The sequence below is a fragment of the Diadema antillarum genome, unplaced genomic scaffold (genome assembly GCF_040938485.1).
Source record: "Diadema antillarum isolate AM-2024a unplaced genomic scaffold, OU_Dant_1.0 seq00001472_RagTag, whole genome shotgun sequence".
NCBI classification, from domain to species: Eukaryota; Metazoa; Echinodermata; class Echinoidea; order Diadematoida; family Diadematidae; genus Diadema; species Diadema antillarum.
In genome coordinates, this window is record NW_027272211.1 from 435,868 (window position 1) to 450,319 (window position 14,452).

Sequence of the window (14,452 nt, forward strand, 5' to 3'; positions counted from 1 at the left end):
TGCCTTTGTAAACGTTTTTCATGTCCTGTAGCTAACCAGTGTTTATAAAACTAAACGAGGCCCTGCTCTCTTCGCCTTACAACTGTCTCATGAATGGGTATATCTCCATTTGGAATCCGCGGCATGGAAAATATGGCTTTTTCGTGATGTAATCTAACAGTTTTGTATATATTTTGTGCTATTGTTGTCAATTTCTATGTTTGTCATGTTTAAACGTGGTGATCTTTTTTGTGTGTCTTTTAAGGAAAATAAACACAAAGATGCGACTATGTCACATTGTGTTATATTACTGTCAAATAATCCAAAAATAATCTCAACCTGTTTATAGACTTGACTGTGTGATGTATACTTGCGTATAGTTAGTATAATATTCTTTTGGTAATCAAATTATACATAATAATGTCAGCTTAGGTACGACTAAAACAAATATAGTTTTACTCTAATGTTACACCATAAGCATAGTTAAATCTCTCAAAGGGCAGACTGATTAACCTACATTCTAAAAACATAAATGGTAGATCAACGTCTTAATTGTTTTCACTCTTCCACCATTTTGTAAAATATTGAATTTAACACTAAAACCATCTAACACTAAGTTACCATTTCCGAAAGAAGAGTAATTCAACATAATGAATGTTAAGTTTAACGTTTTGGGTGTTAGATTTAATATTCAACAAAAGGTCGGAGTAGTTGCCATATTTGAAATGTTAATTGAATAAAAGGGTAAAGCAACATTTTAAGTGTTGTTACTCCTCCAAACTTTTTGTAAAATTTGTAACATGTTAAATTTCGTATGAACACTCAAACTGTTGGATACACCAATTTTGAAAGGGTAAATCCAAGAACTTGACTGTTAAAAAATTCAACATTTTGGGTGTTAAACTTAACATTTAACAAATGTTGGATGAGTGACAACATCTGAAATGTTGATTAACCATTTCAAATTTTTGAGTTTACATTTAAATCATTCACTAAAAACCCGGCAAAAAGAGGGTGACTTACGTAGACGACGCACGGGAGATAACAATTGATACAATTCTTTAGATAATTATTGCACGATGCAGACACTCACGAATTGAAGAGTTTCATTGCAAAACGAGCTAAGCGCCATTTTTAAACATTTTAAAGTAAGTCCATCATCCGATAGAGCAAAATAAAAACTTTCTGGTGATACCTCATTTCTTACATGACAAGGAATATTCTAGAATTTATGATTAAAAATATCCCATTTTTTGTTATTATTTTCCTTGCTTTTTGGCAGATTTAATCACAAGTATCTCAACTTATCAAAAATGGAGTTAGCTCGTTTTGCGATAAAACTCTTCAATTGTCCGAGAGCAGGAAGATGACGTGGTCGAAATTGGAGGATTCGCCAGTTTTCGCATTTAGATCTCAGAGGTGGAGCCGGCATACGATGAAGTTCTAAGAAATGATGTCCAGACCTTCACAAAGATATGACAGAGAGCGAGAGTAAGGAGGAAGAGCAACAGAACAATAATTCAAGCATTGCATTTTTCCTGATTATATTCAACTCCAATTCCAATGGTGAAGCGATAATTCGCCGACATAACATTTCACATCGACAGAAAGAGTTAAGTCCCTGCTTCCCTGATATTCACACACTCTAAAAAAAAAAAAAAAAAAAATAGGGTCAGAACTGACCCGGAACTGGGTCCTTTGGGGTCATACACCGTTCCGGGTCAAAAATGACAAGGAATGGGGTAAGATATGACCCCATCCAGAGTCATGAATTGGGTCCGGGTGACCCCATTCCGGGTCTTCATGACCAAATTCCAAGTCATTTTTGACCCGGAACGGTGTGTGACCCCAACGGACCCAGTTCCGGGTCAGTTCTGACCCGGATTTTTTAGAGTGCACAACGCAGTGGAGTGTAATTTCCAAAATGTAAGTAAATATTTACTGGTACATTTATTATATTAAACAACTTAATCCATTTCTTTTAATTGCACTTGGTTTTGGAAACACGACATCACGTAAAGCAGCATTGTGCATCGAAAGTGCGCAACGTTGGTTATTTTTTTCTGCAATCGCCAATAATAAGCAAATTATGTCAAGTACAATGAACATATTTTTCCCAGTTTGGAAGTCATGAAAAATCTTTGGTTTCTTGATCTCATATCCTTTGTATTAACTATAACCCGCACTCCTTTCTTTCCCTCTCTCCCTCTGATCTTTCCTTCTCTCTCTCTCTCTCTCTCTCTCTCTCTCTCTGAGTGTTTATTTACTGAAATAATTACCCTATAACCTGGCTATTTGAAAACGTTGCCTTACAAATTCGTAAAATGCACTGTGTAATCCTATCAAAGCAACAAGGTCAGGGCTCAAAATGGCAAAGGTAAATTCCTGCCACAAGTATAATTATTCTAAGTATGTCAGACTTTAAGAATGTCAAAAGTAAAATCACAGGAGGAACTCTAAACACAGATATCACTCAAAACAGTGCACTTTAGACATGTTTACATTATGTTGCTTGTATATAAAGTCTGACATTTCAATCTCTATAGCGTTTGACATTTGACTTCTGCACATCAAATACAAACAACTAAAACGTGGATTTGTACGTGCACTTTGTTGTATTTTTGAAGATATGGGATGAGCACAACCATTCTTCTTTTTGACAGGATAGATAATATAAGACGGTACCGAATGTCTACGGAGAAAAACAACTGAAAACCCATGCCAAATCATGTGCCAACTGGTACAAGCCACTGCAAAGCACGTAACGGGGCAGGCGCACCTTGGATATATTTTCATCTTCAACGCTCATTCTGAAATAGTGTTTGTTTTTGTTTTTGTGTTTTTTGTGTTTTTTGTTTTTTTTGTGGGGTTGTGGTTGTTTTTTGTGTTTTTTGTGTTTTTTTTTTTTTGCAAGTAGGAATCATTCCGGGTTTTTTCTCCGTTTCCTCCATAAAAACGCACAAAAAAAGTTTCAATTTTCTATACTGTCGACATCCTGATTTGTCATGACGTCATTATGACAAAATTTTAGACATTAAGACTAAAACACCAGCTCAGCAAATCGGTTTTGAAAATATGACTGATAAAGAATACTGACCTCATTCTGAAACCGAAATAAACTTCTTAAATAGAGTTCGATGATCGAACACTATGAATTCATACATTTGTATTACTTTGAGATTTGAAGCCCCTCTCTTTAAACCCGTTTAGGACGAGTCCTGGGTATCAAATGTGTTAAATTCCTTGCGTGCTTTAAAATCATTCTAGGTGGAGAGCAAATTTCCTTTGAAACAAAGTGGCCTTAGCTCTCATTGTTTGTATTCGAGATATTTCTGGATAGCACATATGCGACAAACTTTACATTATCTTAAGGGCGCTTAATCAAGAAAACTTTTAAAACTGACAAAAAATGATCGTAATCACTGGATGACGAATCAATCAGGGGCAGAAGTAATTTTGGATTCTTTACCTTGTCCGCACTGGCCAATAGAGTTATACGTGTAAGAAGACTGTCCGCTCTCACTGAGGGAAAAGTTCTCCTTAGCCATTAGACACCTGTAAGAGAACAACAAATGAGATTTCCTTGAAATGTGTTGAGGGTAGTAGATAATGGAATGTTTCTTTACCTTCTTTTTAAAGATGGACATGGCATGTCGCCACTCAATGATCCTTGAGTTGATATCACATACGCATATGACAAGAATTTAGTCAATCAATGGTCTCTTGGTTAAGCCATATGACAAGAATTTAGTCAATCAATGGTCTCTTGGTTAAGCCCCAGTCACATATGAAACGATCCCAAGATCTTGCCGGCGATGATCCGGGGAGTTCCGGGCTAGTTTTGCCCCAGATGGAGCGTCGACGAGCGCTGATGACTGTACACCCACGATATCAATACGGCAGCTACACGGATGAGGCTGGATCAGCACTACATATACACGGCGCTTACACAGGGCCTCCAGTGATCATACCAGGGCCCCGTTTTATCAAAAGATAAAATCGATTTCAAATTTCCGTACCACACAGTCTGCCATAGACTTACAGTTGAAATCAACATTATAATCTATTTTAACTCTTCATAAAACAGGGCCCAGACCTACTTGGCAGCTACATGGTCCATGCCGGCAGAGGAAAAGAGAGCTGATTTTGGAGTTTCACCAATCTTCTTCTCGTTCTCGTCACGAAGTTAGGGACCTCGTAAATCAGTGTATATCCTTCTAAAAGGCCTACCGTATACGGTGTTTGAAATTGATGATCCGTGTAGTTGCCGTGTAGCTGCCGTGGAGGTCCGTGTATCTGCCTTGATAATCCCTTACGCTCCTTGATGTGAAAAAGACGTCTCGGATGACCAAGGACACTCACGGCACCTGCACGATCGTTCTAGGCAACCACGGACCTTCACGGTAACTACACGACAGCCACACGGACAATCCTGGATTGCTCTACCAACACGGCAGTCCACGGATGACGCCGGATGTTTTTGACCTCCAAAAACTGCCGTGTTGGTCTCCGGCTCCCGGACATCCACGGACCTACACGGACCCCCAGGGATCTCCCCGGATGCACAAGGCCTCAACGCCAATCTCTCTCCGATCTCTCTCACTGCTGGATGAGAAGACTTCTAGAGCATATGATTTCACATGCGTACATCGATATAAGGAAAATACTAGTATGAGAGAATTTCACAAAATTTTACTTTTTGGTGAAGGTGCACTTTTCCTCGACTTGTCAGTGATGTATGTTAAGGGTAATATTGATACCCCTGACTTCTAAAAGAGGCAAGTCAAGCGTTCTATTATTATGCAAGAAAAGTGAAAATATGATAGATTTTCTTTGTTTCCTTTATATTGTTGTACACATGTGACACCACAAGCTCTAGCAGTCTTCTCATCCAGCAATGACTGAGCAGAAACTACAAAATTTAATAACTGTTGAACAGATTGTCCGATTTTCCTCAAACTCTCACTGATAATCTTCTACTAATATTGCTGCATTCACACAATCCACATGTTTATAAAGGTGGACTCGTCCTTTGATAATGCATCTGAGTACACAGGGTTCAATATTCTTCAGCCTTACCTATTTTGAAAGGTTTTTAGTTTGTCCTCTTTCCGAGCACAAATCGGGAAATACACGCTTGTCGAACAGTGGGTGAAGTTTAGCGTGCACTTGATATCTCTGTTTGGAAGCATAGAGCACGTCTCGTACCACTTGCACCTATTCTGGTGGGCGGGATGGTTACACATACCTGTTAGGAGATAGATAAAAGAAGAGACAGGGTTCACGTATAGAGAACACCACGTTAAATTCAAGGTACGGCCACTCCCGTTATAGCCTAACGAAGTCGTAACCGGCAGTTTTTCTACGTTACTAGTATATCGAAATTTCATTAAAGCCTGTAAAGATATGTGGACGATATTTTTGGATCATGAATCTTTGCTCCCTTGTAACGAGAATTGTGCTGTAGTCATGTCCGTTATGACGGGAGTGCACTATACCGCCAATACGCAAATGTCACCCTGCCAGCCCTGTTGCAGATGCACTGTGGGAGGGCTTCGTATTGAGTCTTTCATCCAAGGGCATCGTGCTCATTCGTAAAAGTATAATTATCATCTTATTATTTCATCATTCTATACAGTGAGAACATCTGCCAAGTTTGGTGACACAATAATCAATGACTACAAGGTGCGTTTTCAAGTAGAAATGGAAAATAGGCTCGGCGGTATCCACTTTGTCCCCCCCCCCCCCCTTCTCCTCAATGAGTGCCAACAGGGACACACCTGGGTCTGACGTGGACAAGCGTAAAGCTGCATTCACAAACGTACTAGGTGTTACAAAAAAACCCACACATTTCCCACTTTTGATCCTAAATACTTCCAAAACTATGTAATCAGATAACACTGACATTGATATTAGCAATAGCTGAATAGTGTACAATTTTGTTGGAGGTAATTCAAAAATGAAAGCATCGATTAGTTTCATTGAATTCAAGATTAGTTTTTAAGTGAGGGTTCAGATATTGCTCTATTTTCAACCCTCTGTACAAAACTTTAACTTTGCACAGGGGTCAATTGGTGTGTATTGGATTGTGTGGTTAAAGGGATGATATATACTAGTATTGGTGGAGATGAGGATTGAGCTTTTAACGTTTTGCGAGATACCGAGAAACCACTTATGAAATAGGACAGAGCATACCATTCTAAGAGGTATTCAAAGTCTATATGATGAAAATCAGTTTTGGAATGGCTGAGACATCCAAAAACAAAGTAAAACAAAGCAATCGTAATAAAAGATGGGTTCCATCTTTTATTAGGATCGCTTTGTTTTGGATATCTCAGCCATTTCAAAACCAATTTTCATGAAATAAACGTTGAATAGCTCTTGGAATCACATGCTCTTCCAGATTCCATAAGGGGTTTCTCATTATCTCACCAAAAAATGTTAGAAACCTGAAATGAGGACACAATCACAACTATACAATCCTTTTAACACCAAGACAATGGTCCTGAACAATAGCCATTCAGGCTTTGAATGCTCTAGGAACCTATTACATATTCATCATTACTCCACAATCACAGCTAGTCTTTATTCATCCTACAATATGTAGTGTATGCAAGCACATGAAAACATATGCTTACTTTCTTTCATGTGCATGCATTTACCTTTTACCAAAGATCTTGTGTAGGATCTTCGCTTTTACCATGAGATCAGACTAGCGGTGCCCAGGGCAATCCATCATGAATTATTAATAAAGCATTCATGTCCCTTGGAGCAAGAGACCAGAAGCGTAGTCAGCAGAGCTCTGAAAAGACGGTATTTGTGATATTCATGTCTATTGTTCAGGGTTATCGTGAGCACTCACTCACATACACATCATTGGTTCCAGTGTAAAGTTCAATTTTGTACAGAAGGTTCAAATTTGAACAAAATCTGGACCTTAACCATGTTTACGTTAAAATTAATCATGGATTTAATGAAACTGATTCACGCTTTCATATTCAAATCACTTCCAACTAAATTGTACACTGTTCAGCTATTACTCACATCAATGAAAGTGTAATCTGATTATGGTTATCAAACTATTAAGGATCAAAAGTGGGAAATGTTTTTTTGTAACACCTATCTATAGTAGTTATTCTCAACGTCCTGATTTTGATTACACTAATCCTATCTGCTAAATCGTACGCCGGGATTATCATCCTCCTTATCATTTTCTTCTGAAAGTTCTCGTAATGGGAAAAATGTAAGCACAAAATTTGATTTTTGTTCTTGTTGTTGTTGTTTATTAATTATTTTTTTTGTTTTATTTTCTAAGGTTTTTGGATTTCATGACAGTTCGAAATGTCGCCCTCTTGCGGCCGCACAACTCACTCTGGCATGTACTGGACGCGCTCCTTGTGGCAGCCGAACCGCAGAACAAGTTCCGCACACAGTCATCATCTTCTTTACAGTCCTCCCCGAGATCTCGTCCGCATGTACAGAAACACATGGTGCCATCCACTTCGTCAAGTAACTTTGTCAGGTAGGACTTATCATTGTCTACCTGAGGCGGGTCGCAGTCACAGAACTGTGAAAGGGTACGTATGGTGATGGGGAATACAATGGTCGTGTTAACTAAACCCTGGAAATAGCGAGCTTTAGATCTGGGACGCTAAGACGACGTTAAGGCCCCGTCACACTACAGCGAATGCCCAACGAATGCCCAACGAATTTCCGATAAATTTGAAAATTTGAAGATATGTTTACACCCATCGGTAATACTAGAATAGTTCGTAACATGCTTGGCGTTCTTTGTATTCATTACCTATTCGTCGGGATTCGTAGAGATATACACTGGAGCCGATTTTTTTTTTAAAACATGTCCAAAACCTTCAGCGTATCTCTGCGAATCCCTACGAATAGCTAATGAATTCAAAGAACGTCAGACATGCAAACTGTCTTCACATTTTTGAATTCGTTGGGCTTTCGCTTGGCATACGTTGGGCATTCGCTGTAGTGTGACGGGGCCCTTAGACGACGTTAGTAAGGGGAAAAAAAAAAAAGATGTTGTGCACACGCACGAAACAGGTGTTTCCATTGTTCAAACCGGGAGGCTGCGTCGAGAGGAATTTACTGAATTTCAAAAATTTGTTAACAATATGTAGGCCTGAATGAGTGATGAGATGATGCAAATTTCCTTTATTTCAAGCCTTTGTTTCTCACCAAATGTGACCGTGCACCACAAAACGAACATAAAGTCCCACACACTGATTTAACGTGAGAACTGAAAATAAGTAAAATGGGTCAACCTAGCCGATCTTGACTTTTTCATATTTTCTGAAAGAGGTCTTCTTTTACATTATGCTAAAATTTGGTATCATAAAACAGGCGGAAAGTGTGTTTTTTAGCAGTTTATCGAGCATTTTTGGTAGAATAGTGTGATTAGGTGTGTCTTGTTTAGAGTCCCTTTTTCATTAAGATTTTTTTCTGAAAAACCATGTACACACTCTCCACTTTCAACTCTAATAACCTTTGAAAGGATAGTGCTACTGTTTTGAAAGTTGGCATTAATTATGGACAGAATGTGTTTATTAGGCGTGCTTAATTTGAGTTTAATCTAATAATCCCTTCATTGTTGTTACTCTGGTGGTTTACTTCCTGTTTTTTGTCCCATTCATTGCACAGCCAGCACGGTTTGGTAAAGATTAAGCGCTTGAATAGACATTGTACTTCAGAGCCTCTTTTCTCAGTTCACACTTTTCCTGAGTTTGTGCTTTCTTTCCAATATTTAGATAGGTTAGGAGAGTCCATTTGATTTGAGTTATACATCATTTTAAAGCTTAAAGTCTGCTCTTTCAGAATATGGTCATAACTAAAAAATCATGTGTGGCGACTTTTTGTTTATTTTGTGATGTAGGGTCACAAATTATATTCTCTCATTCTCTCAATATCCGTATACCTTTTTATGAGGCATTTTTGATAAGTAAGCAGCCTCATGAACAACGTAATTACTATGTTTGAGAACAGAAACAACCAGATACACTGTACCTAAAGGACAGGTTCACCTTCATGTGCATGTGAATTGACAGAATGCAGGTATTAACATACCTGCATAGCACACATCAGTGAAAGTTTGAGGAAAATTGAACAATTTGTGCAAAAGTTATGAATTTTTGAAGCTTCAGTGGATGAGAAGTCTACTAGAGCTTTTGATGTTGCATGTGTAGAACTATATAAACAAAATATAAAGACAATTTAACATTTACTATTTTCACTTTTACCTCATCATACACGAGAACTTGACTTGCCTCTTTCAGAAGGCAGGGGGATAATATTACCTTTAACATACGTCAATGACAAGGTGAGGGAATGTGTGTGCGTTTTTGTTTTGCTTTTTAATGAAATTTTGTGAAATTATCTTTATATACATATTGTTCTACGCATGTGACATCATAAGCTGTAGCAGTCTTCTCATCCAGCTGCAGCAGTGACTGCGCAGAAACTTCAGAAATCCAGAACTTTTGAATGGATTGAATTTCATTGACTGTGTCAAAACTGAGTTATTTTATCTAGGGATCACTTTGAACAAACTCTTATGTGCGTGCTTTTTGTAATTCCTCAAATATCATTTGTATGGTCGATTTTTTTTTTAATGTATGACCATAATCATGTTGTTGTTTTAATGCCTTCTTCTTCTTCATCATCTTCATCTTATCCTTCTTCTTCTCTTTCTTCTTCTTCTCACTTAAAGGAAACCAAAACCCAAATATAAATGTGGATTAAGTGAAAGCAGCAATATTAGTTGATCTCATTAGTGACAGGCTAAAGAAAATTGAACATTTCATTCAAAAGTTATGAATTTCAATGCTTTGGTGCCGTCATCACTTGACAAGGAGACTACTACTGTTCAAGATGTCATTTTTAATGGACAACAATAATTATAGAAAACTTGAAAAAATTCGACATATTTTCGATTTTTTATAGCATCATGAAAGAGCACTTGGCTTACCTTTTCAGAAGGCAGAGAGGATAATATTCCCCTTAACATATGTCAGTACTTTGCTGATTGAATGTGTGCTTTCAATTAAAAAAAAAGAAATTTTGTTGAATTTTCCATAGAGAATATAATTATTTTCTTTATATTATTGTCCACAATAAACTCATGACCTGTAGTAGTCTCATTATCCAGCAATTACTGCACTGAAAATTGAAAGATTCATAACTTTTGAATCGATTTCCTCAAACTTCCGTTGATACAATCTGCTAAATACTGCTACTTTCACTCAATCCAAATTCATATTTGCGTTTTCCTCACTCATCTGGAGGACTGTAGCATTAGAATGATAACAGGGGCCATCACGACCGATAGATGGCGCTTGTTGATCACTATATATTTGTCGTTTCCTGTAATTGGCTGGAAACAGGATTCGTGGATAGAAAGTACGGCGGAGGCCGCAGCGACCCTACAGCTTGACAGGTCGGCAGTGAGGCTACGTTTTGATGGTCAAAGAATCTAATAATGCAGATGTATAACTACTGGCGGATTCACAGGGGGGCGCACCGGGCTGCGCACCTCCCCCCCCCCCCTCTCTTTATTTGTTGTTAAAACAAAAGAAATAAAAAGAAAAAAATGAGATGTTACCCGGAAGTAGAACCAGAAATATTATCACCCCTCCCCCCCCCCCCCCTACCCTTTACAGAATTCCTGGATAACTGATATAGGATTCTTATATATGGTGAAAATCCGAATTGATAGATAGATTAAAGTGAGCTGCTTGGAGGAGGTCTGTGCTCTCCTGTAATTACTTTACTAGTTGATACATCTAAAATAAATGCGTTTATACCAGAGGCAAGTAGCACTATCTACTTCGTCGGACTAAAGTAATATAACAGTCACCCATTTTTACAAGACGAATATAGTGACACATTCGTATGCTGAAAACGAATGGACACTTGCTGATTGTCCAACATTTATAGGTAATGTTGCTTGTCTGTCTGCATTAACGATTATCAATAAATTGAACTAGCTCTAAACACATGTATATATATAATGTAGCCCTACTGTGCTTTTTCAAAGGTGCAATAATTATCTAAGCTTAGTCAACTCTGTCACTGTCCGGTAATTTTGATCATGCGAGTGTCTTGTACGCACTCGACGAACGACAGGAAATGTACACAATAAAAGATAGTACACTCTCGCGTACAGATATATCGATACTTATTCTCTTCAGTAAATTACGGACAAACAATTGACAAAATAATCTTTTCCATTGCAGTAGACCATTCAAAAAACAATTTATTCCCAAGCTACCATTTGAAGAAAACAAAAAGGTTATATTTTCAATGGCATTTTTTCTATAAGCTTCATCTTTTACATGATAATCTGATATACAGCTAGCATGTAGAATAACGTATAGTTTAAGATTTTTTCAACAATGAAAACAATGCTATGTGCAATAATGCATGTACCGTGCACTCCCATTATATAACGAACACGGTTACAACGAAATTCCGATTAAAATGTAATAAGAATTCAGGCCACAACAATATCCACTCTACTTTGTATCGTTTATTTATTCGGTTATAACACAATTTCGACGTAACGAAAGAAAACTGCCTCTTCCGAGGAGTTCGTTATATTGGGAGTCCACAGTACATTATTAATTTGGGTTTTCCTTGGTTTCCTCGCTGTTCATTGTATACAGATATTTCAAACTAATGAAAAGAATTCAAGGCTTCTTTGTATGGTTGAATTGCGATCCGAAACAACCACTGACAACTGTGCACCTCAGCCCTACAGTTCATTACATGCAGAAAAGTATAATCCTAGTGATCCTTTATGAAGATGTTTAGAGCGAATCTCGGCATCCCGTTTGGAGTGTTTTTATGACCAATATCACCACTTTGAGATAACATGTTATTGAAACTCCAATACTCGTGTTTTTTTTTTTTTTTATGACGGATTTAATCTAACCTCTACAAAAACTATATAATTGTAGGTGGACTTTTTTCTGATTTTCATGCTTATACCAAAGCCAAGTTGACTTGGAGTGGAATAATGTCGTGGTAGATGCCATCACAATACTGTGTGTACGTTACTTTATTTTAGCAATTATGAAGACTAATTTCAGATGTAAGATAAAACTTGGGAACTTACAGAGCATTTGGCGAGCACACTTTCTGCGGATGACTTGTGTAAAATAAAAACACAGGTCCCAAGAACAGCGAACAAAAAATGCTTGAACGCCATTTTCGTTCGCCTCCGACTCGTCTGCGGCTCTCGGTCGTTGTTCGCGGAGTCTCTGTCGCAGGCTAGTATGGCGACGTTTTGGAGCAGGGGGAATGATGAGTAATGGAGGCTCGATTTAGTCTCGTAGAGTTTTCTATAGTGCAATAAAGTGGTGATCTTACTGAGTAAACGGGCGTTTTGGGATAGGGCGTGGCGTGATACGTCATATTGGCGCTGCTCCACTCACGGGCCGAGTCTCGGGTGACGACGGGTAACTGGGCGTGGTCATAGCAGTCGTAGGAGCTATATGGTGATTCACAAACCACGAATCAGAACTGAAATTTCCCTTCGCGGCTCTTCCATTTCATATTTTATGAAGATATATATTACTTCAGTGTGATTTTTCCTAAGACGCAATGTAAGTAGTGTTTTCAACGTTTTTATTTGGGCGGCATTTTGCGTCAGCGCGACATTTAAAAGGATGGTATAGTTTTGGTTCAGATGAGGGATTCAAGTTTTAAATGTTGGTGATATGATTAAAAATCTCTTATAAGCAATATTTAAGAGCATCTAAGAGGATATGAAAGCTTATTTGATGAGAATCTGTTTTGAAATGGCCAAGATATCCAAAAACAAAAGTGAGGCTTATAAAAGGACCACTTTGCTTTGGTTTTTTTTTTTTCGATCACATCCATTCCACGACCATTTCAAAAATTAAATTTTGATGTGTGTGTATGAAAGTGGATCTAAAATGAGCTTTTAGCTAAACACAAAAGTTCCATTTCGAGGTGCAGTGATTTTTAAAAATGTTCAAGATTTCACATTTGATGCAATCTGTGTAGGTCAATTGTATCACAAAACATTCTATGCCACATAAAATTTCGCAATAAAGCCTAAAAAGAGATATCATTTTTTATTCCTCAATACACCATAACTGTAGACGGTTTAGTCTAGAAACAATTTTATCATAACTATTGTTCAGATTTTGTATATTAAAAGGTCGTTTTAACAATAGAATGTATTTATCAAACGTTGAATATACTCATCCAAATTTTTACATTGGTTGTTTCTTTCCCTAACTCACATCTTCTTTGAAGCACTCAAGCTGGCACTCAAGTTTTACAGGAGTAATGCCCTTATGTTTGTATGTTCAAACAGATGAGCAACTACAAAGAACATTGTAAGCAAAAAAAAATAAATAAAAAATGAATGGATGAAAAACATTGCCCATATGTTGTAAATGTTTGAATTGTCATGAATTTGAATTCCTAAACGTTCTTCACAGCGGTGGCGGTGCCGATACGGATTTGAATGCGTTGCACGAGCATTTTTGATATTATTGATCGCCATTTTTTTTTACGTTTATATGATATACTCATGAAATCACATGCTGAAGAAATTAATTTAAATGGACCAGTTACATTTTTAAACATTGATCTCGGTAATCATTCAAATTCACTCGAAATTAAATGATCGCGGATCACAAAGAAAACTCAACAAACTTGTCTCATAAAGCGATATACCCCCTCATCTCTCCCCTAACCCCCCCCCCCCCCCCCCCGCCTCTTTACCGTGGGTACCTGTAAGGCTCTTGTATACTCAATTATACAATTGATTTATGACCAAACACAAACATTTCACTGCGCAGTATGTTGGGTAGCACAGGATGACGCAAACGGTGGGCGTCTACGATAAGCCCATTGTGGAGATTCTATAGTGAAGCAATATTATTTAGCGTTAAACTTCAAAGTTGAGTATTCGTATTTTATCACGGAACGATCCAGCTGTGTTTGTTAGCGATTGATCTGTTGGGGATTGGCAGGAAGTAGAATAAATATAGCAACACACCTCCGTAACACAACCGGGTATCGATTCGGCAAACTGAATCTCGGCTTGGCTAACATTTCTCCACCGTGAACAGACGACCGATCGAAAAGCGAAAATCGTTGGCGCCCTCGAATCTCTACCATCTGTTTTGAGGGACTCTATTCTGCGCACACTCCGTACAAACTCGTTAACGCCAAAGTTCTTAATAATTTGCTTGTTTCTGCTATACGGTGATCGTTCTACCTCCTATCGAACAAAAAAAAAAAAAAAAAACAAAACAAGACAAGACAAAAAGCAAATCAAAAAGAAACTAGAAACCGCTCTCCTTATAGTGTGGAGAAAATTAAAAATAGTACAAGTTCAGCAAAAAGTAGTGATATGTTAATATTTTAAGGTGACCTTTGACCCTTAACGGTGAAATGTTTGCATTTGTCCTTG

The 14,452-nt window shown here is 37.8% G+C and overlaps 1 protein-coding gene across 1 annotated transcript; it reads right to left on the reverse strand.

Moving 5' to 3' along the window:
• Positions 1 to 712: 712 nt before the first annotated feature.
• LOC139709819 (uncharacterized) lies at positions 713 to 14,091 on the reverse strand. The gene is made up of 7 exons (XM_071621781.1): positions 14,036 to 14,091; positions 12,383 to 12,490; positions 12,116 to 12,341; positions 7,351 to 7,546; positions 5,059 to 5,227; positions 3,449 to 3,534; positions 713 to 1,442 (listed from the first exon to the last, which is right to left on the reverse strand). The coding sequence occupies exons 1-7, from the start codon at positions 14,089 to 14,091 to the stop codon at positions 1,423 to 1,425; spliced, it is 861 nt and encodes a 286-aa protein (XP_071477882.1). The 3' UTR covers positions 713 to 1,422.
• Positions 14,092 to 14,452: the final 361 nt, after the last annotated feature.